Source organism: Notamacropus eugenii, chromosome 2, assembly GCF_028372415.1.
Source record: "Notamacropus eugenii isolate mMacEug1 chromosome 2, mMacEug1.pri_v2, whole genome shotgun sequence".
Classification (NCBI taxonomy): domain Eukaryota; kingdom Metazoa; phylum Chordata; class Mammalia; order Diprotodontia; family Macropodidae; genus Notamacropus; species Notamacropus eugenii.
In genome coordinates this window covers 67,646,499-67,669,117 of record NC_092873.1, presented here as the reverse complement: position 1 = coordinate 67,669,117, position 22,619 = coordinate 67,646,499, and the positions used below count along the sequence as shown (strand labels likewise).

At 43.5% G+C, this 22,619-nt stretch overlaps 1 protein-coding gene across 2 annotated transcripts in view; it reads left to right on the top strand.

Annotated features, from left to right (window-relative positions):
* Positions 1-22,619, top strand: part of NDUFA10 (NADH:ubiquinone oxidoreductase subunit A10) — a 49,433-nt gene that overhangs the window by 15,193 nt on the left and 11,621 nt on the right. The window contains exon 9 of one of the 2 annotated variants that reach the window (XM_072640723.1): positions 5,040-5,148. The exons of the other annotated variant lie outside the window; for it this stretch is intronic. Coding sequence (XP_072496824.1) covers positions 5,040-5,148 — 109 coding nt within the window. The remainder of the gene's footprint in view (positions 1-5,039; positions 5,149-22,619) is intronic. 2 annotated transcript variants of the gene reach the window in all.

The following is a 22,619-nucleotide window of genomic DNA, read 5'->3' as shown; positions in this document are numbered from 1 at the left end:
TTTTGGTCAGAGGGCCCAGATGTTCTAATTGCTTTCTTAGCATCATGCCAGATTACTGGATCTGCCATCACATGTAGCCTCTGACACCTAACTGCTTTGTGCCTCAGTTTCCTCATCTATAGAATGGAGAGAAAAGCCCCTCCCTTCCAGAGTTGCTCTTTGCAGACTTGCAAGCATTGAGCAAAAGCCACCATCCGTCACTAATTACTGAAGCAGACTGATGGCCATCATTCTTTTGAGCATCCAGTCTGTGGACTTTTCTTTCTGGATGCTGGACCCCTTTCAGCTCTGCCCTTCCTCTGCTCTAGTCTTTGCTCACTTTGCCCTCATGGCCCTGCTGTCTCCTGGTTCTCCTCTGGCCCTTTTGGTAGGTGTGTGCTGCTGCACCTGGTCCTGCCCCGCTTTCCAGCTTGCTTTCTTACTTCTTCATTGATGCTGCATTTCCCTTTGTTCACTCAGTGAATGGCTGTGTCTTCTCCCTCTGTGTTCATGGGCCATTTGCCACGCCTGGCGTGGCACCACGCAGGGAACTCTCCCTGTGTCCAAACCCTGTCCTCAGTCCTTCTTAAGCCTATCTGGCATCTGTCACAGACTGAGCACTTGGAGAATGTGTCCTTGGGCTCTGCCTTGTCATCCCACCCCTGCAGAGGCCTTTCTTGCTCTTTTCTTAGAGTTTGCTTCATTCTCTCATGTTGGCATCTTTTCATGGCCAGTGTCCAGTGACATTGGATACCGATGACCAGCAGGTCCTTTTCCACACTCCTTATCTGAGTCACACACTGAGGATGAACTTGTCTTCTCTCTCCCTAACTCTCTTGTGACTTCTGGCTTTGGTGGGAGCATCCACTTGGGCATGTAGGGTGCTCTTCATGGGCCCTGGGGGTCCTGTGCCTGGGCAGCCTCTGTGGTTGTGTGTCCCGATGCTGCCCACTGAGCCATGTGTCCCTTCCTTGTGACCAGGATTTCATTGGCCTTGGGGTGACTGGCCAGGCCACAAGGGCTGGAATTTGGCTTTCCTTTCTTCTCCGGTGTGATCGGTTCTCTTTGTAAAACATGGCATGGGTCTATGGGGATCAGCACCTCTGGTCCCAGAGTTTTATGCTGTGTTCTCCAGCTTCACTCTGATTTTTAGAATATACATGCTCAGTGAAGAGATGTAGCTGAGCTTTTCCCAGGTCTTTGGGTGGCATTTTGGGGCCTGGCTTCCAGCAGGAGTTTGCTGGTAGGTCTTGGATATGGACACTGCCCTGCTAGGCAGGGGCCTGAGATATAGAACAACTCCTCGCTGTCCCCTGGGACTGTCCAGCACAGACAGCTTTGAGTAAGGCTGCAGGTGGGTGCCCTGGTGTTTTGTGGCACCAGCGTCCCTGTCAAAAACAGAGGAGGGAGATGTAAATAGTGAAATTCTTAAATCGACTTGAGAATCTTTTCTGGGATGCACTCCCCTTGGTTTCCATGTAGATGGAGCTGTGGGCCTGCCTATAATTCCCCAAATCCCCACACATTTTCTAGTTGTTTCTTCTTGGGCTTGTTTATTGAATGGTGGAGACGGGCCTACATTTTCAGCGCAAATCACCGTGGTGCCACCCTTTAAATCACCCAGATGGATTCTTTGCTAGGACTGGTGTTGTATGACGATCCACTTCAGGGTGATGGAAATGATTCTCAGAAAGGGAATTTTAGCTTTCTGTCTGCCTGATGAATTCAGCTCACCACCCAGTCTGTCCTGGACCTCCTGAGCTTTCCTTCTTCCCTTAGCATTTGAAAAACTGTCCTTTCTGCAAAGCCCCTCAGGGAGAAGGGAACCAGGGTGAAGATGGAGTATTTGAGGAGAGGAGGAGAGCAAGGAGAAGGGGGGAGGAGGGAAGGAGGGAAGAGGAGGGGCAGGAGCAGGGTTGGGCCCCTTCCATGGCATCAGGCCCTCTGCCACTCCTTATAATAACCTGGCTGGTGCCCAGATGTAGGCTTGTTTAAAGGACTCTGAGGAGAACTGCACCCACTGTCTTTGTAGTCCCTTAAGCACCTGGTGTATTTCCTTGGTTTTCAATTCCTAGAAAAAGACAAAAGCCTCTAATTGTTGTATTTTTCCCCCAGTCTTTAGCAGTTGAGCAACTAACAAGCATTTTATTAAGTTCCTGCTCAATCCTAAGCTCTGTGCTAGGTATTGGGGACATTTGTGGCTCTTCAGTCATATAGTCATGTCTGACTCTTTGTGACTCTGGGGACCATCATACACCATTACTGTCTCTGGGGTTTTCTTGGCAAAGATTCTGAAGGGGCTTGCCATTTCCTTCTCCAGTGGATTAAGGAAAATAGAGGTTAAGTGACTTGTCCAAGGTCATACAGCTAGTCAGCACCTGAGACTGTATTGAACTCAGGTCTTCCTGACTCTAGGCCTAGTACTCTCTCCATCGAGTCAGGGAGCCTCCCCATCAGGGCATAGAAAAACAGTCCCTGTCCTCAAGGCATTTCCTTTGTAGCAAGGGAAGCACCATGTTTGGTTGATGAGCACGTGTGGAATGACTGCAGGCTGCCTAGGGAGAGAGACAGTCCTAGTCAGCTGCTTGAACCAGATCCTGAAGGGAGGGTAGGCCAACAGGAACCATGGAATTGGCAGAAGTTTCTGGAAAAACAACCAAAAACCCACTTTGGCTAGATTGTGGAGTTAGGGAAAGGAGGGGTAGAAGCATTTATATAGTACCTACTATGTGCTGGCCATTGTGCTATGTTTACACAAAGGAATGCAAACATTACTTTGTTTGATCTCACAACAACCCAGGGATATGGGTTTTATTATTATCTACATTCTGCAGATGAGAAAACTGAGGCAGACGGCTGAAGTGACTTGCCCAGGGTCACCCAGTCAGCAGGAGTCTGAGATTCTAGGGCCTAGAAGGAGAGGTTAGAGCTAGTGAAGAGCTTTAAAAGCCAAACCAAAGAGTTTCTGTTTTATCCTGGAGACAGTGGGGCATGGGGTAACATGGTCAGATCTACTCTTGAGAAGACCCCTCTGGAGTCTGTGCAGGGGACGGAATGGGGGGCAAGAGACACAGCCCAAGCATGAGAAGATGGGCCCAGCCTGAGAGCACTTTCATGCAGGCTCATTTTAATGTACAGACCTGGGTCTGAAGGAAACCAAGTCTGATGTCTGCTCTGTTCGGTGCCACCATTTCAGGGAAGGGTTACAAAACCTTTTCATGACAGAGTCACAGATTCTCCTGATGAGGAAGAAAAGCAGCTGTCTTTAAAGGGATGCTCAGGCTGGAAATTAAGAGTTGTAGCACACCGGCTGTCACTCATTAGGGTTAAATTCCAGCAAGTGTTCTGGGGCTAGAATGAAGGCTGGGGAGATTCAGGCCCATGAAGAACACCAGTGACCACTAAAAGGGCCTTTTGAACCAAAAGAAGGATGCCCAGAGGGACATTGGGACCAGTGCCTGTGGCAGGTGGTGCCATTGGGCCTATGAGCTCCGTTCCAGACAAGGCTCTGATGAAGAAAGTGGGGAAGGTCAGCAGGGTGCCTGACTCCGTTCTGTGCCTCCCTTGTGGACAGCCTGGTACATTGTGCAGGAAGGAAGGCAGTCTGGGATGCCTGACATGCATGTGGCCTTGTACCCGCAGTGAGCCTTGGGGGCAGCCCTGCTAGAGGGCATCAGTGCCCTTTTGTTCTCCCATCCCATGTTCATCGGGCCATTGGGTACCTCCTCCATCCAAAGGGGATCCACGAATCTGTATGGGCAGGTGGCCTGGCCTATGAATGGTTGGGCAGACCGGACCCTGTGACGCCTCAGAGCCTGAATTGGAGAAGAAATGGTACAGGATCAAAGTCAAGTCCTGCCTGGAAATTTAAAATGCCATTCACCGAAGTTCAGGATAGTGGGATGTTACTTTGTTAAGGCGGTAAGTAGTTGTGATTAATAAAAGATGAAGTAACTGCCCAGAAGTTTGTCTTGATTTGTTTAACTTAGGAGGAACATAGTGAGTGCAAGGGAAAGACGTTGATGAAGCTGGGTCGGAGTGCTGGGACTCTCTCCACTCCCTAGGGTCTCCCATGAAGAGACCATGAGCTTGAGCATCAGTAAAATGTCCCCCTTTCATCCCCATTCACTCCCACATCAGGGAGTCTGTCACACCAGGACACTCTCCAGGAGGAGGGCAGGACTCACAGGACACTCAGATGGGGGGAAGGGGACATTGGAAAGAAGGCTAATAATATAGTGGGTAGGCTCCATCCCCTCTGGGCCACCAAGTCCAGAGGCACATGAAAAGGCCTTGTTGTCCTTTGTCTTCTGTGAATGGCACTGATAAAGCCTATCCTGTCTGGACGCCAAGCCATTTGTTGGTATCTAGGACTTAGGAGTAGATTCCATGGCAGTGGCCATGGAGGAGTCATGTCTCTGGAAGAATGGCTCCCCTGGACCGTGGCTTCTGGGTGGTTAAGGTGGTGGCAGCAGCGTGACTTGCCTGGCACTTGTTCCCTCCTTCAGCATGGCTGACTGGGCTGCTGTGGGCTCTGCAGTGGTTCTTCCCTGGGTGGCAATTGCTGGGGTTGGGATGGAAACAGGGCCAGTGGACTAAGCTCTGGTCTACACTAGAGTATTGTGCTCAGGGTTGATCTGAGGCCGTGTTTCATGTGGGCCACTGATGAGCAGGAATATGCCCAGACAAATCTCAGTGATCAGAATTGTGAGGGGTCTGGAAAACATGGGCTCATCGAGCAGAGGGCTCTGTGAGGATGTGGAGCCTAGGGAAGGGCTAAGGAGCAGGGGCCACAGGGCTTGGAATATTTGGAGAGATTTGGTTTCTTAGGTGTTGGTCAAGGCTGTGCGCATCTATTAGGCACCTGTTTGTGTCAGCATTGCTGATTGTTCCTGCTGCCAGGGAGGGTAAATTGGGGATGATTAGGAGAGAGGAGGCACCAGCATTCGGGGGCATTGGGAAAGACTTCCTGCGGAAGGCCTGGAGATGAGCAGAGAGGGGTGAGGTCTTCTGTCCTAGAATCCAGGCAGTGATCTGCATGTTTTATCTTTGCTGCTCAGGGTGCAGAATAAATATGAAGTAGTGAATTACACGACTGTTCCCATCTACCTCCCAGAGATCACCATCGGAGCTCACCAGTGTGATCGCCTCTACCGCCAGTTCAGAGAGGTAAGGCTTTTGTTGGAGAATGGGGTATCCACAGCCTGACGCATTTGGCTGTAGGGAGTACTGCAGCACATACTCTTCTTGTTTCCATAAAGCAAAAAGAATTAATTTTCATTTAGGTGATTTTCCTTCCAAACATTTGTCCCCAACCCCCACCAAGTTAGTTATTAAAACTCTAAGCTGGTGATTTATTAGATTCTTAGATTCTGATCTTAATTGGTAGAGCTGCATTGTTCTGAGAAATAATTACAAGGAGTTCTGCCCTCCTGTTACTCCATTTACCTAAATGTACAGTGGACATGTTAACATATTGCACATCCTGGCCCAAGATCTGGTATGTGCTGGACTTGGTGGCCCAGAGGGGATGGGGCCTGTCCACTCTATTATTAGCATTCTTTCCAATGTCCCTTTCCCCCCATCTGAGTGTCCTGTGAGTCCTGCCCTCCTCCTGGAGAGTGTCCTGGTGTGACAGACTCCCTGGTGTGGGAGTGGATGGGTCTGAAAGGGGGACATTTTACTGATGCTCAGGCCCCATGGAATCATGTGGAACTGTTAGTATGACTGCTTGGTCAGCTGTTATTTACAAAAGATTGTGGAAACTGAGAATATTCAGCAAAGTTCTCCTCAGTTGGGAGACTTGCAGATGTTAATCAGATATCTGGTAATTGAGTGATTGGTTCATTTAGAAACCATAGAATTCCTGGTATAGTAAGATGATTCATTTCTTGTGTTTTTTAATAAACTTGAGATAATTGTAAGTGAAGAAATCAGTCCAGCCTGCCACAAAAGTCTTAGTGCCATTGTAGGCCCTAATGTGGACATTCTTGAGATTTGGTCCTCTGACTTCAGATAGGTTACTTTGTCTCTCTGATGGTCAGTTCTTTCCTTTGTCAGAAGCAGGCTCTGGAATCCGGTGTCCCCCATCCCTTTGATTTTGGGGTTGGTTCCTGACTCCTGGTCATTGGAAGCGATTATGAGACAGAGAGCAGTTTTGGGGTCTCTCTCATCCCCTTCTTCATTTCATCTCCTGGTTATTTGGGACTGGATTCACCTCAAGGTGGGGGGCGGTATCCTCTGGGCAGAATAAGATTTCTCCTGCTGCCTCTCCTTGTAGAAGTCAGTTATGTCACTGGTAGGCTTTTGAGGAAAATTCATTGCTTGTGGTTGACTTTTGTTTCTGTGTTATGTACGTTCTCTGCCCTCTCAGAAAGCCATCCCCTCTAATAGAGTCAGAGAGACAGATTAGCCAAATAGTCAGAGCATGGAAGGACATAGGTCATGGTTTAGGTGTCCTGAGAAGCTGGCCCCTCGGGTAGTGAGAGGAAGCCTGCATGGGCCAGGAATGCAGTGGAAGGGATTCTTTGTGTTTGGGGGAGCTGGACACAATGACTGCTGAGGCCCAGGTGGCAGGTGAATGAGAAGGCCTTGGGAGACTATGTGTCATGTGCTGCCCTGCCTGGCTTGGATGCAGCTGTGCCTGGGCTGGGCAAACAGCTTGAGAATTCTAGACCCTGCTCTTTTATAATGACAGGAAGTACTGACCTGTCGAGTAGAAGGGAAAGAGCGTGGGCCAGGGACATGATTGCTATAGCCTGTTTTCTGTGATCTTACGAACTGGAGTTGGAAGCTCACTCCCACATCATTAATCTGGGGTGTGGGGTACTCAGGAGAGCCTGAGTAGGAGTCAGAACTCTTGGGGTCTTGTTCAAGACTTGCCCAGTTTGCCAGGTGGTCTTAGACAGTTTCCTCCCCTGTGCAGTGAGGAGATTGTTTGATAATGTCTAAGGTGCCTTCTATCACAAAGTATCTGCGGTTCATTTGCCTACTTGCTGGGTCCCTGCCATGCCCTCTGCCTTCCATTTCAGAGTCTCTAGTCTCTTGGCCTGGCTGCTCTATCTCAGAGGCCTTGTCCTGGGGTAGGTTGGCATGACCCCTGGGCTGGCACTGCCCACAGAGAGAAGCTTTCCCAGAGGTTCCAGGCCTTACATGCAGAAGAAAGCCCTGAATCTGCAGTGAGAAATCTGATTCCATACTAAAGAATGAGGAACATTCTCCCCTCCCCACAGGGATTTGAGAGGCCTCATGATGTAAGTCCATGGGAGTTTGAATTTTTTATGATTAAAAGACTTGGCCACATTGCCTAAGAATTACAGTCAGGTAGATAAAACCCTTAGATTGTGTAACAGATCTGGTGAAAGCACTCAGCTGCCCAGGCTGATCAAGTGAGAACTTAAAATGACCTTTGCCTCTGCCTAAAAACAAAATGGTGCTTCACTGTCCCTGTTCCCTTAGCCAGCGCTCCTCCTCCACCTCTCTTTAATGGTCACATTCCAGGCCGAGGCAGCCCATTGTCCCTTCCTCCATTTGGCCACTCATTTCTGAACTCCTGGTAATCTGGGCATTGAGAGATAGGAAGGAGACAAAGAGGGCAGTGAGCCCCAAGCCCTCACTGTGTCACAGACCTGTTAGGTTTGTTTGCTTGTGTATTTACTCACTCGATTTCACTGATCAACCTTATGGTTTTCTAACCAGCACCAGGTTGTTTGATGATTCCTGCATTATATAGTACAATTGGAGACCTGGTATCATGAGGCCCCATTCTTTCTTACCTTTTTTTCCTATTATTTTCCTTAAGGTTCTTGACCTTTTGTTGCTCTAGATGAATTTCGTTATAATTTTTTCTGGTTCTGTAAAGTAGTCCATTGGCAGTGTGATTAGAATGCCATTAGTAAACTGATTTAGGTCATATTGTCATTTTTGTTATAGTGACTTGACCTTCCTATGAACAACTAATAATTCTCCAGTTATTCAGATCTTCGCATAGAACATTTTATAGTTGTGTTCATATAATTCCTGGGTGTGTCTTGGTAGGTAATTTCCCAAGTTCTTTCGTACATTCTGTAGTTATTTTAAATGGAATATCTCTTTCTATGTTTTCCTGCTGAGTTTTGTGGATAGTAAACAGAAATTCTGATTATTTATATGCATTTAGTTTACATCTAGCAACTGTGCTGAAGTTGTTAATTGTTTTAATTAGTTTTTTAGTTGAGAGTTCTCTAAGGAAACCTTCATATCATTTGCAAAACAACATGGTTTTTCTTTTTCTACGCTTATTCTCACAATTTCTTTTTCTTGTCTTATTGCTGTCACTAGCATTTTGCACTGTATAGAATAGTAAAAGTGATAATGGACATCCTAGCTTCACCCCTCACTCTGCTCACTGGAAAGGCCTCTTCCCAGGGCCCAGAATGCTGACTCTCAGTGTGAGAGAGTTAGGTGCCTTCTCTGTGAAGAAAAGAAGGGTTCACTTATTCCTATGCTTTCTAGTGTTTAGGGTTGGATTTAGTTTTGTTTTTTAAACAGAAATAGTCCTGTTTTGTCTTTTTCTGCTTTTTCTACAGCTTTTTCTTTTTTTATTCCATAGGACTTTCATTTTTTTTCTCGCTTTATTTTTATTTTTTTTATTTTTTATTTTTTTTACCTCATTTGTATTTAAATTTATTTATTTAAGTTTTCAACATTCATTTCCACAAAATTTTGGGTTCCAAATTTTCTCCCCATTTCTCCCCTCCCCCCACCCCCAAAACGCCAAGCATTCTAATTACCCCTATCACCAATCTGCCCTCTCTTCTAACATCCATCCTTTCCCTTATCCCCATCTTCTCTTTTGTCCTGTAGGGCAAGATAAATTTCTGTACCCCATTACCTGTATTTCTTATTTCCTAGTTGCAAGAACAATACTCAACAGTTGTTCCTAAAACTTTGAGTTCCAGCTTTTCTTCATCCCTCCCTCCCCACCCTTTCCCTTTGGGAAGGCAAACAATTCAATTTAGAACATATCTGTGTAGTTTTGCAAATGACTTCCATAATAGTCGTGTTGTGTAAGACTCACTATATTTCCCTCCATCCTATCCTGCCCCCCATTTCTTCTGTTCTCTCTTTTGATCCTATCCCTCCCCAAGAGTGCTCTCTCCTCCCACTGCCCTCCCTTCCATTATGCCCCCCACCCTGCTTATCCCCTTCTGCCCCACTATCCTGTAGTGTAAGATAGGTTTTCATACCAAAATGAATGTGTATTTTATTCCTTCCTTTAGTCGAATGTAATGAGAGTAAGCTTCATGTTTTTTCTCTCACCTCCCCCCTTTTTCCCTCCACTGAAAAGTCTTTTACTTGCCTCTTTTATGAGAGATAATTTGCCCCATTCCATTTCTCCCTTTCTCCTCCCAATATAGTTCTCTCTCATCACTTAATTTCATTATTTTAAGATATGATCCCATCCTATTCAATTCACCCTGTGCTCTCTGTCTGTGTGTGTGTGTGTGTGTGTGTGTGTGTGTGTGTGTGTGTGTGTGTGTGTGTGTGTGTGTGTAAAATCCCACCAACTACCCAGATACTGAAAAAAATTTCAAGAGTTAAAAATATTGTCTTTCTATGTAGGAATGTAAACAGATCAACTTTAGTAAGTCCCTTATGATTTCTCTTTCCTGTTTACCTTTTCATGCTTCTCTTCATTCTTGTGTTTGAAAGTCAGATTTTCTTTTCAGCTCTGGTCTTTTCATTAAGAATGCTTGAAAGTCCTCTATTTCATTGAAAGACCGTTTTTTCCCTTGAAGTATTATACTCAGTTTTGCTGGGTAGGTGATTCTTGGTTTTAGTCCTAGTTCCTTTGACTTCTGGAATATCATATTCCACACCCTTTGATTCCTTAATGTAGAAGCTGCTAGATCTTGTGTTATCCTGATTGTATTTCCACAATACTTGAATTTTTTTTCTAGCTGCTTGCAATATTTACTCCTTGACCAGGGAATTCTGGAATTTGGCCACAATGTTCCTAGGAGTTTCTCTTTTTGGATCTCTTTCAGGTGGTGATCAGTGGATTCTTTCTATATTTATTTTTGCCCTCTGGTTCTAGAATCTCAGGGCAGTTTTCCTTGATAATTTCATGAAAGATGATGTCTAGGCTCTTTTTTTGATCAAGGCTTTCAGGTAGTCCCATAATTTTAAAATTGTCTCTCTTGGATCTATTTTCCAGGTCAGTTGTTTGTCCAATGGGATATTTCACATTATCTTCCACTTTTTTCATTCTTTTGGTTTTGTTTTGTGATTTCTTGGTTTCTCATAAAGTTATTAGCCTCCATCTGTTCCATTCTAATTTTTAAAGGACTATTTTCTTCAGTGAGCTTCTGAACCTCCTTTTCCATTTGGCTAATTCTGCTTTTGAAAGCATTCTTCTCCTCATTGGCTTTTTGAACCTCTTTTGCCAATTGAGTTAGCCTGTTTTTAAAGATGTTATTTTCTTCAGCATTTTTTGGGGTCTCCTTTAGCCAGGTGTTGACCTGCTTTTCATGCTTTTCTTGCATCTCTCTCATTTCTCTTCCCAATTTTTCCTCCACCTCTCTTACTTGATTTTCAAAATCCTTTTTGAGCTCTTTTCCATGTCCTGAATCCATTGAATATTTATTTTGTATGTTTGGGATATGGAAACCTTGGTTTTTATGTCTTTCCCTGATGGTAAGCATTGTTCTTCCTCATCAGAAAGGATGGAAGAAGATATCTGTTCACCAAGAAAGTAACCTTCTATAGTCTTATTTTTTTTCCCTTTTTTTGGGCATTTTTCCCAACCAGTTACTTGACTTTTGGGCCCTTTGTCAAGAGTAGAGTGTACTCTGGGAATCTGTAAGATCTTAGTTCCTCCATGGTGGCACAATCAAGCGTGTACTAGTCTGGGCACAGAGAGCGATTTTGGTGCCCAGAATCTTAGCAGTTACCTCCCTACAACCACCTGGCCTCCAGTTCTGCCAAGTCAGCACTGGGGGCTGATTTTCAGATAAGCTGGATGGGCAGGGCCGCCATTCAGTGTGAGACAAAGACCAGCTCCCCCACGACCTCCACACAGGGCTGAGGCAAGAATCAGCTCCTCCGTGCTCCCAGGGTTTTTACACTCCATCCTACCATTGTGGCCTATGGAGCGGCTGCCTAAGGCCAGAGCTATGGAAGGCCCTTCTCCCTTCCTGGCCAGCTGAAAAAACCCTGTCACTGACCTTTGGTGCCTGTGGGTTGAGGGATCTGTGAACCCGTTGCTGCTGGGACTGGGGATTCCGTGACTGGATATTCCGCCCCCAAGGGCTGTTCACGGAGCTGTGTGAGAAATGTCTGTTGCACCGCATGAGGAGTGGCCAAGGGGCTCTGCTTCTCGTGTGGTGCAACAGATGTTTCCCATGGGCCTTTCAGGTCACCCTGGCTGGAAATCTCCACTCTGTTGTTCTCCACTTCTGCTACTCCAGAATTTTTTGAGAGTCCCTCTCTCCAGGTATTTTATGGGCTGTGGGGAGAGCTTCCGTATCTGTGTCTTTCTACTCCGCCATCTTGGCTCCACCCCCTTGCTTTATTTTTAAAAAATCCTATAGTAGTTTGATATGGCCCTAAAAAAGTAAATTACTGTAGGTAATATTTTAATTTTCATTATGTCAATTCAGTCTACCTGTGAGCAAATAATATTTTTCCAGTTATTTTGTTATTTTCTTTTATTTCTCCAAAAAGTGTTTTATAGATGAATTCATATAAACTCCTGGATATGTCTTGGTAAATAGATTCCCCCAAAATTTATACATGGTGTAGTTATTTTGAATGGAATTTCTTTTTTTCCTGCCATGTTTTAGTGATAAAATACAGTTATGATTTTTGTGATTGTTTTATATCCTGCAACCATACTGAGTGAACTGATAGTTTCAGTTAATTTTTATTTGTCTCTAAGATTTTCTAAGTAAATTGTCACATCATTTGCAAAAAGCAGTAATTTTGTCTCTCCTTTGGTTTCCTTTGATTTTTACTGATAGCTTTTTCAGTACCATCTTAATGTGTTGTGGCATCCTTGCTTTATCTGTGGTCTTATTAGAATTGTCTCTAACTTCTCCCCATTATTTATCATGGTTGTTCTTCATTTTAGGTGGCTGTTATTTACTGTGTTAAGGAAAGATCCGATTATTCCTATGCTTTCTAGTCTTTTTTAACAGACATAAGTATTGAATTTTATCAAAACCTTTTTAGCACTTATTAATGTAATCCTGTATCTTTGTTATTTATGCTATCAGCGTGATTTACATTTATAGTTGTCCTCATATTAAATCAGCTCTGCCTTGCTGGTGTAACCTAGCCTTGTTGTGGCGTATAATCTTTATAATATGTTGTTTTATCTTATTTGCCAATATTTTATTTAAAATTTATGCAGCACTGAGGATATTGGTCTATCGTTTTCTTTCTCTGATGTATCTCTCTCTAGACATAAATATAAAACCATTACAGGTTGAATACCTAACCCAGATATGTAGCTATATGCACGTTTATATTGGTATGTGTGTATATGCATAATCATGCATACATGTGTTATATGTGTATATACACAATATACACATATAATATAATATATAATCACATATAATAGATACCTATATATGCACATATACGCTGTGTGTGTGTATATGTGTGTGTGTGTATTTCTATTTCCCCTTCCTGTGTACCACCTGAGGCTCTGTTTCTTAAGATCTTCTGATTCTAAAATAGTCACTAAATCAGAAATTCTGAGAATTCTGTGGAACTTAAGACTGATTGTAAGAAAGCCTTCCTTTACCTCAAGGCACAGAGTGGAACCTTGGCAGAGAATGAAAATAAGAAACATTGGTCATTTGCTTGAAACCCAGAGTGATGGAGCTCTGTGCCCAGAGCATTCCAGACAGACATGAGATGCTCACCTTCCTAAATCTGTGATGCGAAAATGGGACTAAACTGCAAATCAGAAGAATAAGAGCCCAGGGGTGAAGCTGTCATTCTTGCTGTCTGCTTTTGGACATACAGTTTAGTCTGAGTCGCCATGTGCCATGGGCATCCAAGAAGGCTACTCTAATCCTGTATGGTCTTGAGAGAAGGTAGTGTTCAGCCTGAGGGAGATGAGAACCTGAATGGAGCCCGCATTGTAGGCAGGCCTCAGACCATCTCAGAGAGCCTGGAGGAAGATGAGAGTTCATCTCGCTGATGGCCTGGCCTGTGTAAGAGGAGTGAGGCTCATTCTGCTTGGCCCAAGAGGGAGAAAATCAAATATCTGAGCTAGAAAGGTCTGCCTGCTCCATGCCCTGGCATGAAGCAGAAGAAGCCCTCGGGCAGCACCACAGTGAGCCTTGATGTCCTTGTCCATAAGTTGGGGATAATCCCACTTGCATGGCCTCCCTCGTGTAGTTAGCTAATTAGAGGACTGCTTCAAACATGGAATTCTTAGTGGTATCTCCTTAAACACTGAAGCTAAAGAATTTCAGAGTCAGAGACCACCTCCAGTACTCAGTGCTGATCTATAACCCCTTCTTAAACCTCCCCAGGTGACAGGTGATCACCCAACCTTTGCTGGAAACCTCCACAAATCACTGCAGTTGTTCCAGTGTTTCCTCTTTGCAGCCTCGATCCTTTCTTCCTCTGCTATCTGATCCTGGAGGCAGCTCTCCAGTGCTGGTGCTGTCCTTCAGTTCTGCTGTGGTAGGGGTGAGACACTTCACTTGAGCCTTGCGGCCTTCCTTTAGATGCTCTCGTCAGTAATCTGAAGGCATTTGTCAGCATTTATGGGGTGTGCCTGATACTCAGACATTGGGGAAAAAAGAAGGCCCTGCCCCCAGAGTGCTGACCTTCCCTTGGCAGAAGCAGCATGCATCCTTAGAAGCTGAGCATTGAAGGAAGCGAGGGATTCTGGGAAATAGCTGCTGGAGGCAGGGTCCCCTCAGCCTGGGAAATGGTAGACTCTGAGCGTTTGGTTTGCTTGGGCCTAGAGAGCAGAGCTGTGATCAATCAGGAAGGGGTTAGAGGGTCAAAGGCACTAACCCTAAGTACCTTCAGCTCTTCTGGCTGCAGAACCCACCAAAGACCCCTGAACATTTTTCTTAACTGTGGTCTAGCCATCCTTGCTTTGTTCTGTCTTGAGAATGTTGAACCTGCTAAATAGAGAATATATTGAAAGTGTGAAGCCCCCCCAGGGACATAGCAAAGCACTCTGGAAGCTCTCCTTTCAAGAGACCACAAAACTGTGCAAGATTGACTGGCCTCCCAAATGCATTCATTCAGTCTCCTCCAAGGGCAGCTCTCTCCCTAAGGGAAATGGATGGCAAGACTGAGACACTTGAGACTGAGAGATCAGCGGTCGTAGAGAGTCAGGTCTGGAGTCAGGAAGACTCATCTTCATGAGTTCAAATCAGACACATCGCAACTGGGTGACCCTGGTCAAGGCTGGTCTTGCTGTCTCTCATATAGCACATGCCATTTCTTGTCTCATGTCCATACCTGCGCTTTTCCCCCAGGTTTGCTCCCCAGAATTCCTGACTGCCTTTAGAGCTCACTCAACAGCTGATTCCCCACATTGGCACCACCAGCCCCTTTACCCAGTTACCTTGTGGACATGAGAGCAGGGTCTGGTCCTTTCTTTGATACACTCAGAGCCTAGTGCAATGTCTGATACAGAGGACATGCATCCAGAATGTGTGAGGCTGAGCTTAAACCCTGAGCTGATTCACTGATGGCTTTCAATTTTCTCCCTTTTACGTGGTATCAGCACAGCCTGAGCTTGGAACCTGTGCTGTGGAAAGCTCTTAAATTTCCTTTGGAATAGAGGCCTTTGCTGATTCAATGCCATTTTTATGTTCTTGTTCAATCTTATTATTAGTCTGGCAGCAGTCATGCTGTTGGTTTGCAGATTCCTACTTAGAGTCCAGGGTTTTACTAAGACTGGAGACACAGTTGGGAGCAAAACGTTTGTTTCTGTGCTATTTTCATTGGGGCACACATGCCTAGAGGTCAAGCATGAGCAGCTTTATTGAAAGTCATCGTTTGCCCACTGGACTGGTGCCCTGTGAGCTGGGCTCATCCCTCAGCTTTCACGTCAGTGCCAATTGACTTTGTAGAAGCTCTTGCTGTTGGAAAGCCACTTTGCACAAGCTGGCTGTGGTCACTTTTATGATATAAGGCGGATAATTAAACCTTAAATTGGTTTCCACTTTAGAGAGGCAGTCTTTTCCAAATATGAGGAGATGCAGTGCTCCCTTCATGTAGCTGATTGTGTCCAAGACAGTTGCTAAGGTAACAGCATCTTCTGTTTTCTCTCCCTGCTATTTTTATTTCTTTACTATCTCTAGTTGTTTTTGTTTCCAGTACCAAGGTCTCCCTTCCCATTTTTTTAATGGAGCTGTTTGACAGCTTTAATGCTTGGTACTGTCTGTTCTTGGCTTACAAAAAGCATCTTAATAAAGACAGTCAGACTTGGAACAAACAATGAAAGCACTGGAATATAACTTACCTAAATGAAAAAAAAATGGTAAGAATCCTTTCATTCTGGATTAAAAACAAACAAATATGGCTTCTTTTTCTGACCATCCAAAAGAATTAATAATTAAGCAACTGACTTTTAATGTATATTAAAATACAAATTTTCATATTAAATGTTATGTTACATTTAATCATGATTGAAGTGAGATAATTTTCATATTTTCTGCTAGGTGAGTAGGGCTTGGCTTGTTTTTCATCCTTCTGCAGACTTTGAGGGAGGATTGAGAATGGAAATTTACCCCTAAGTTTTTCTATCTGAAGCTCTTTCTCTTTTCCTTAGATAAAAACCCTAAGTGGTTCAACATTCTTAAGAAACAAACATTTGGGATGAAAAGCAAAGGTTAACCAACTGAAGTGTTTCTGTACTTCTTTTCTGATTCCTTTGGGCATTTCTGACCTTCTGGCCAGGAGCTTTGCACTCAGCACTCTGAGGTACTCACCGCTTGGGTTGGAATGATTGGAGAAACAAGATGCTCTTTGCAGCCATTTGAACAAATGTCAGGGTGGGACCTGGGGGGCAAATAGCAATTTTTCGTCTTGTTTTGCAGCTTATAGGAGTGTTTTCATTTTCTAACATTTACGGCAGTGAGTAGGGTAGCTTAGTAAATGCGCACTCCCTGTAGTCATAGTGGGGTATGAAGTGGAGGTTGGTGGGAAAATAATTTTTAGCTGTTTCATTTTGATGTATAAAGGAAAGGCTCTTTAAAGTTAACTTGGTTTTATTCCACACCATTCATGTCAAATCTTCAAGTAAATCTTATTTTAAAATCTCTCCTAAAGGTCATCGTATTTTAAGGTTAAGAGTGGGCTGGCTTTTGTATTGGCAGAAATCTGGGGGAAATAGAAGTCACAGAAGCAGTGAGGAAAACTATGAACATTTAGCCATCAGACCATGAACATTTACTGCCTGCCATGTGCCAGGCACTGTGGTCAGGTAAACAGCTCCTACACTCAAGGAGCTTATATTCTCATAGGTCTCATGAATAAAATTTAAAAATAAGTCAATTCTCTAAGTGGTATAACAGTTTATTAATAGGCCCACCTTCATTTGTGCTAAAAGACCCCAAATGAGGACCTTTCTTCCTGTTCACTGACCTAATACTACATTATTGGAGCTCCCCTGGCAAAGGCAATCCCTACTGCTGGACAGGAGGGGATGGGTTAATATTTCTAGACTTCTCCTTCTTACTTCTTCATTAGAGGGCAGGGAGGAGACCAGGACTAATCCTCAGATGAAAGGATTAATCTGAAGATAGGGAAAGTGGACTGGCCTTCACTTGTGGCTGCTTATACCCCTTCTCTAACACTTCAGGAATGAATGCTAGTTGCTTTTTGAGATCCAGCTCCCCCTAGCAGTCTTGGCCAGAGATGCATAAGCCATCTCAGTTAGGTTCTCTCTGGTCATCTCTAACTTTGATTAGGAAAATCAAGGACATAGGAGTCATTCCCTGAGGAGGGCCTACCTCAGGCTGACTTCTGTGCTTAGAGGGTAAACAGAAGCGAGGGGCCTAGCCCAAACTGGGAGTCATTGCCTTAATCCATCATACCCTTTAGAAGTGGGGTCTGTCAAAATGAGAAGGCTAGATCACAGAGAATATTGGATTAAATAAAGCAGCACAATATTTATTTTTCTTGTAGGGAATCAGCAATTATGCAGGTGTGTGTAGTTGGGAGAAGGGTATCAGGAAAGATTTCATGTAGAAGTTGGTGCTCATGCTGTAAGGTTCAAGTAAAGAGATGATCATGGCAAGTGTGAAGGATGACTCTTGAAAGGTGTGGTGTGTGATGAATAGAGGGCAGGGCCACTCCATTGAGCATGGAAGGGAAGCCTCAGTCAGAGCTGAATAAAGGGTCCAATGGTCAGGTCTGTACCTAAGGAGAATTAATTTGGTGGTAGTTTGTAGGATGAGTAAGAGTGGAGAGAGACCTAAGGCAGAGAAATCATTTAGGAGGTGTTGCAATAATCAAAGTGAAAGATAACGAAGGCCTCATATGAGTGGTGAGAAGGGCTTATGTCCAGCAGGCTCTGGCACCTGAAGGACTGTGGGGTGAGGGAGCATGTCAGACTGTGTATGTGCAATGCTGGAAGCACAAGTATGGGAGACCAGTGGAGCGGCAGTGCCTCCAGCAAGAAAGGAGAGACCTCCCATTTGGGAAGGCACAAGGAGATGGTGGAGTTGGCCTCATTTGACAGCCAAAGGCAAGAAGAAACATCATCTCAAGGGATGCTAGACCAAACAAAGACAGAATAACCCCACAAAGATGATTATAGTGAGTGGAACAATGATATCTGTTGGAGAGGATGAAGGAATGAAGAAATCCCACAAAGAACTCATTATTCCTTCTGATCAAATAGTCAATATACTTTAATATTCTGTAGGTTCAATGCAAATTATTCATAGGGAGGGGAGGACTTTGAACAATATATTGGAAGATACAACTCAGATTAGGACATGAAAGAGGGCAAAGGCTTATAAACTGCAGAGAAGTCTCAGTATCAGGAATACTTTCTTAGAAAAGATATTAAATTCTAGTAGAATGTAAGCTTCTTGAGATAAGTCTATAGATTTGCTTGAATTGAATTGGAGGAGAGTGGGTGTTGGATTTAGTGAGCACTCAATAACATCCCAGACAATAATAGACAGGAAATGTCTGACTATTGATTTGGGAAACATTTCCAAAGCAGCTGTTGATATATAATCAGGCCACCAACTTGTCTAAAGCAAAGACCAAAATCAGTAACAAATTGTAAGACAGAATAAAAAGTGAAAAGTAGATATGGCATGTAATTTCACTCTGACATACTTAAACAAGCTATTAATTCTGAAAAAAGGTAAGTAGATAAAAGAACAGACTTTTCTTAAAGTTGTGGATTCGGGGCTAGGGAACATCAGTGCATATTGGTAATGTGTTGATGTAGAGAGTTGCCTAGACCCCTGAGGGATTAAATAACTTGGTCTATGTTTAGACAACTAGTAGGTGCCTGAAACAAGACTTAAACCCAGATCTTCCTTGTTCCCTCTCACAATGCAAACTCAAGGGGGTTTTAATCAGTATAAACCAGCTCCTACAATGAGGAGGCCAAAGGAAACTAGACACCTCTCTAGCTAGCAAAGGTTTGACTTCCTTGACAATTGTAGAGATTCGATGATGAGTAGATTTGTTTGAAATGTCTTGTGTAAGATTGTGAGCATTACTGTTTCGTAAAACGCTCAGAGGGACAATGGAGCCAGGGATAAATTGATGGAAATCTTGAGAGACCAAGAGCATCCTGAGAACATTTAAGCCTGACACTGTAAGGACAACTGGCAAAAGGTAGGAAAGCTCTCTCATTTCCTGAAGTGACCGTGAAAGCTGCCATGTTAGAACTCCAACTAACATCGTGGTCTTCTTGGAGCCCTTCTGGCAAAGGCTGGTGACCGTTCATGTGGCAGGTGTGGACATCTGTTTGAGGTCTTCCTCTGCCATCTCCTTTTGCCTTCAATCTTTCCCAATATCAAGGTTTTCTCCAATGAATCCTGTCTTGTTATGTGGCCAAAGTATTTAGGCTTTAGCTTTAGTATTTATCCTTCCAGTAAATAGGCTGAGTTAGTTTCTTTAAGTATTGACTGATTTGATCTTGCTGTCTAAAAGACTCTCAAAAATCTTCTCCAGCACCACAATTCAAAAGCTTTGATTCTATGGCATTCAGCTTTCCTTGTAATCCAACTCTCACAGCCATACATCACTACAGGAGAAACCATAGCTTTGATCTTTGTTGGCAAAATGATATCTCTGCTTTTTTAGCATGTTGTCCAGGTTTGCCATAGTTTTTCTTCCAAGGAGTAAGCATCCTTTAATTTCATGACTGCTGTCACCATCTGCAATGATCTTTGAGCCCAAGAATGTAAAATAGGACAGTGCTTCCATTTCTTCTTCCTCTGTTCTCCAGGAAATGATAGGACCAATTGCCAGGATCTTAGTTTTTTTAATGTTATGCTTCAGGCCAGCTTTTACATTCTCCTCTGTCACCTTCATCAAGAGGCTTCTCAATTCCTCTTCACTTTCTGCCATGAAAGTGGTATCATTTGCATATCTGAGATTGTTCCTATTTCTCCTAGTAATCTCATTCTGGCTTTTGATTTGTCCAGCCTGGCATTTCATATGATGTGCTCTGCATATGAAGTAAATCAACAAAGTGACAATATGCAGCTTTGTCATGGTCCTTTTCCAATCTTAAACCAGTCAGTTGTTCTGTGTTTTGTTCTAACTGTTGGTCCTTGGCCTGTGTACAGGTACCTCAGGAGACAAGATGATCTGATGCTCCCATCTCTTTGATGACTTGCCTCATTTTGTTGTGTTCCACACAGTCAAGGCTTTAGTGGAGTCAGTGAAGCAGAAGTAGATGTTATTCTGGAACTCCCTTGCTTTCTTCGTAATCCAGCCAATGTTGGCAATTTGGTCTCTAGTTCCTCTGCCTCTTTGAAAACCAGTCTGCTCTTCTGGTAATTCTTGGTTCACATATTGCTGAAACCCAGCATTTAGAATCTTAAGTGCCCTGCTGGCATGTGAAATGAGCACAGTTGTTTGGTAATTTGAATATTCCTTGGCATTGCCCTTCTTTGGGATTGGGACTTAAACTGATTTTTTACAATCCAATGCCCACTGTTAAGCTTCCCAAGTCTGCTGGCATACTGAGTGCAGCACTTTAGCAGCATCAATAGGGTTCCCAGTTCACTTGGAATTCTATCAGTTCCACTGGCCTTATTGTTGGCAATGCTTAGTAAGGCCCACTTTATTCATTCTCCAGGATGTCTGGCTCTAGATCAGTAACCACACTATCGTGATTAAAGGTGATGTTATGCTCTTTCTTAACAAGTCCTTTGTGTATTCTTTTATCATGCCCATCTGTGCATGATATCTCTGATGTTCTTGAAAAGATCTTGTCTTTCCTGTTTTATTCTTTTCTTCTACTTCTTTGCATTGCTTATTTAAGAAAACTTTATCTTTTCTTGTTGTTCTCTGGAATTCTGTGTTCAGTTGGTGATGTTTCCCTTTATCGTGTCCCTTTTGTTTTCCTTCTTTCCTTAGCTTTTTGTAAAGCCTCATCAGATGCCATTTTGCTTTCTTCCACTTCTTTTTATTTGGGAAGTTTTTTGTTGCTGCCTTCTGTGCAGTATTAAGAACCTCTGTCCATAGTTCTTCAGACACTCTGCCTACCAAATCTGACCCCTTAAATCTAGTTGTCACTTCCACTGTATGTTCATACACTTGTTTAGGTTATCCTTATATGGTCTGATGGTTTTCCCTACTTTCTTCAATTTAAGTCTGAATTTTGCAGCAAGAAACCAGTGATCCACAGTCAGCTCCAGGCCTTGTTTTAGCTGACTGTTTAGAGCTTCTCCACCTCTGACTACAAAAACACATAATCTGTCTGATTTCAGTATTGATCATCTGGTGATTCTGTGTCTACAATCACTTTTTGGATTGTTGAAAAAGAAGGTTTTCTGTGACCAACAAGTTATCTTGACAAAACTCTGCCCTGCTTCATTTGGTTCTCCAAGGCCAAACTCCCTGTTATCCCAATTATCTTTTGGTTTCCCACTTTAGCATGCCAATCCCCTATGATAAATGTGACTCCTTTTGGAGTATTGTTTCTTTTTTATTTTTTTAATCTTTTTTTTTCTTTTTTAAATTTATTTATTTAACTTTTAACATTCATTTTCACAAAATTTTGGGTTCCAAATTTTCTCCCCATTTGTCCCCTCCCCCCACCCCAAAACACTGAGCATTCTAATTGCCCCTATCACCAATCTGCCCTCTCTTCTATCATCCCTCCCTTCCCTTGTCCCCATCTTCTCTTTTGTCCTGTAGGGCCAGAGAACTTTATATACCCCTTTACCTGTATTTCTTATTTCCTAGTAGCAAGAACAGAACTCGACAGTTGTTCCTAAAACTTTTGAGTTCAAACTTCTCTTCATCCCTCCCTCCCCACCCATTCCCTTTGGAAGGCAAGCAATTCAATATAGGCCATATCTGTGTAGTTTTGCAAATTACTTCCATAATAGTCATGTTGTATAAGACTAACTATATTTCCCTCCACCCTGTCCTGCCCTCCATTGCTTCTATTCTCTTTTGATCCTGTCCCTCCCCAAGAGTGTTGACTTCAAATTGTTCCCTCCTCCCATTGCCCTCCTTTCCATTATCCCCCCCACCCTGCTTATCCCCTTCTCCCCCACTTTCCTGTATTGTGAGATAGGTTTTCATACCAAAATGAGTGTGCATTTTATTCGCTCCTTTAGTGGAATGTGATGAGAGTAAACTTCATGTTTTTCTCTCACCTCCCCTCTTTTTCCCTCCACTAAGAAGTCTTTTGCTTGCCTCTTTTATGAGAGATAATTTGCTCCATTCCATTTCTCCCTTTCTCCTCCCAATATATTTCTCTCTCACCCCTTAAGTTCACTTTTTTAAGATATGATCCCATCCTATTCAATTCACTCTGTGCTCTCTGTCTGTGTGTGTGTGTGTGTGTGTGTGTGTGTGTGTGTGTGTGTGTGTGTGTGTGTGTGTGTGTGTGTGTGTGTGTGTAATCCCACCCAGTACCCAGATACTGAATAGTTTCAAGAGTTACAAATATTGACTTTCCATGTAGGAATGTAAACAGTTCAACTTTAGTAAGTCCCTTATGACTTCTCTTTGCTGTTCACCTTTTCATGCTTCTCTTCATTCTTGTTTGAAAGTCAAATTTTCTTTTCAGCTCTGGTCTTTTCATCAAGAATGTTTGAAAGTCCTCTATTTCATTGAAAGACCATTTTTTCCCCTGAAGTATTATACTCAGTTTTTCTGGGTAGGTGATTCTTGGTTTTAGTCCTAGTTCCTTTGACTTCTGGAATATCCTGTTCCATGCCCTTCGATCCCTTAATGTAGAGGCTGCTAGATCTTGTGTTATCCTGATTGTATTTCCACAATACTTGAATTTTTTTTTCTAGCTGCTTGCAATATTTACTCCTTGACCAGGGAATTCTGGAATTTGGCCACAATGTTCCTAGGAGTTTCTCTTTTTGGATCTCTTTCAGGTGGTGATCAGTGGATTCTTTCTATATTTATTTTTGCCCTCTGGTTCTAGAATCTCAGGGCAGTTT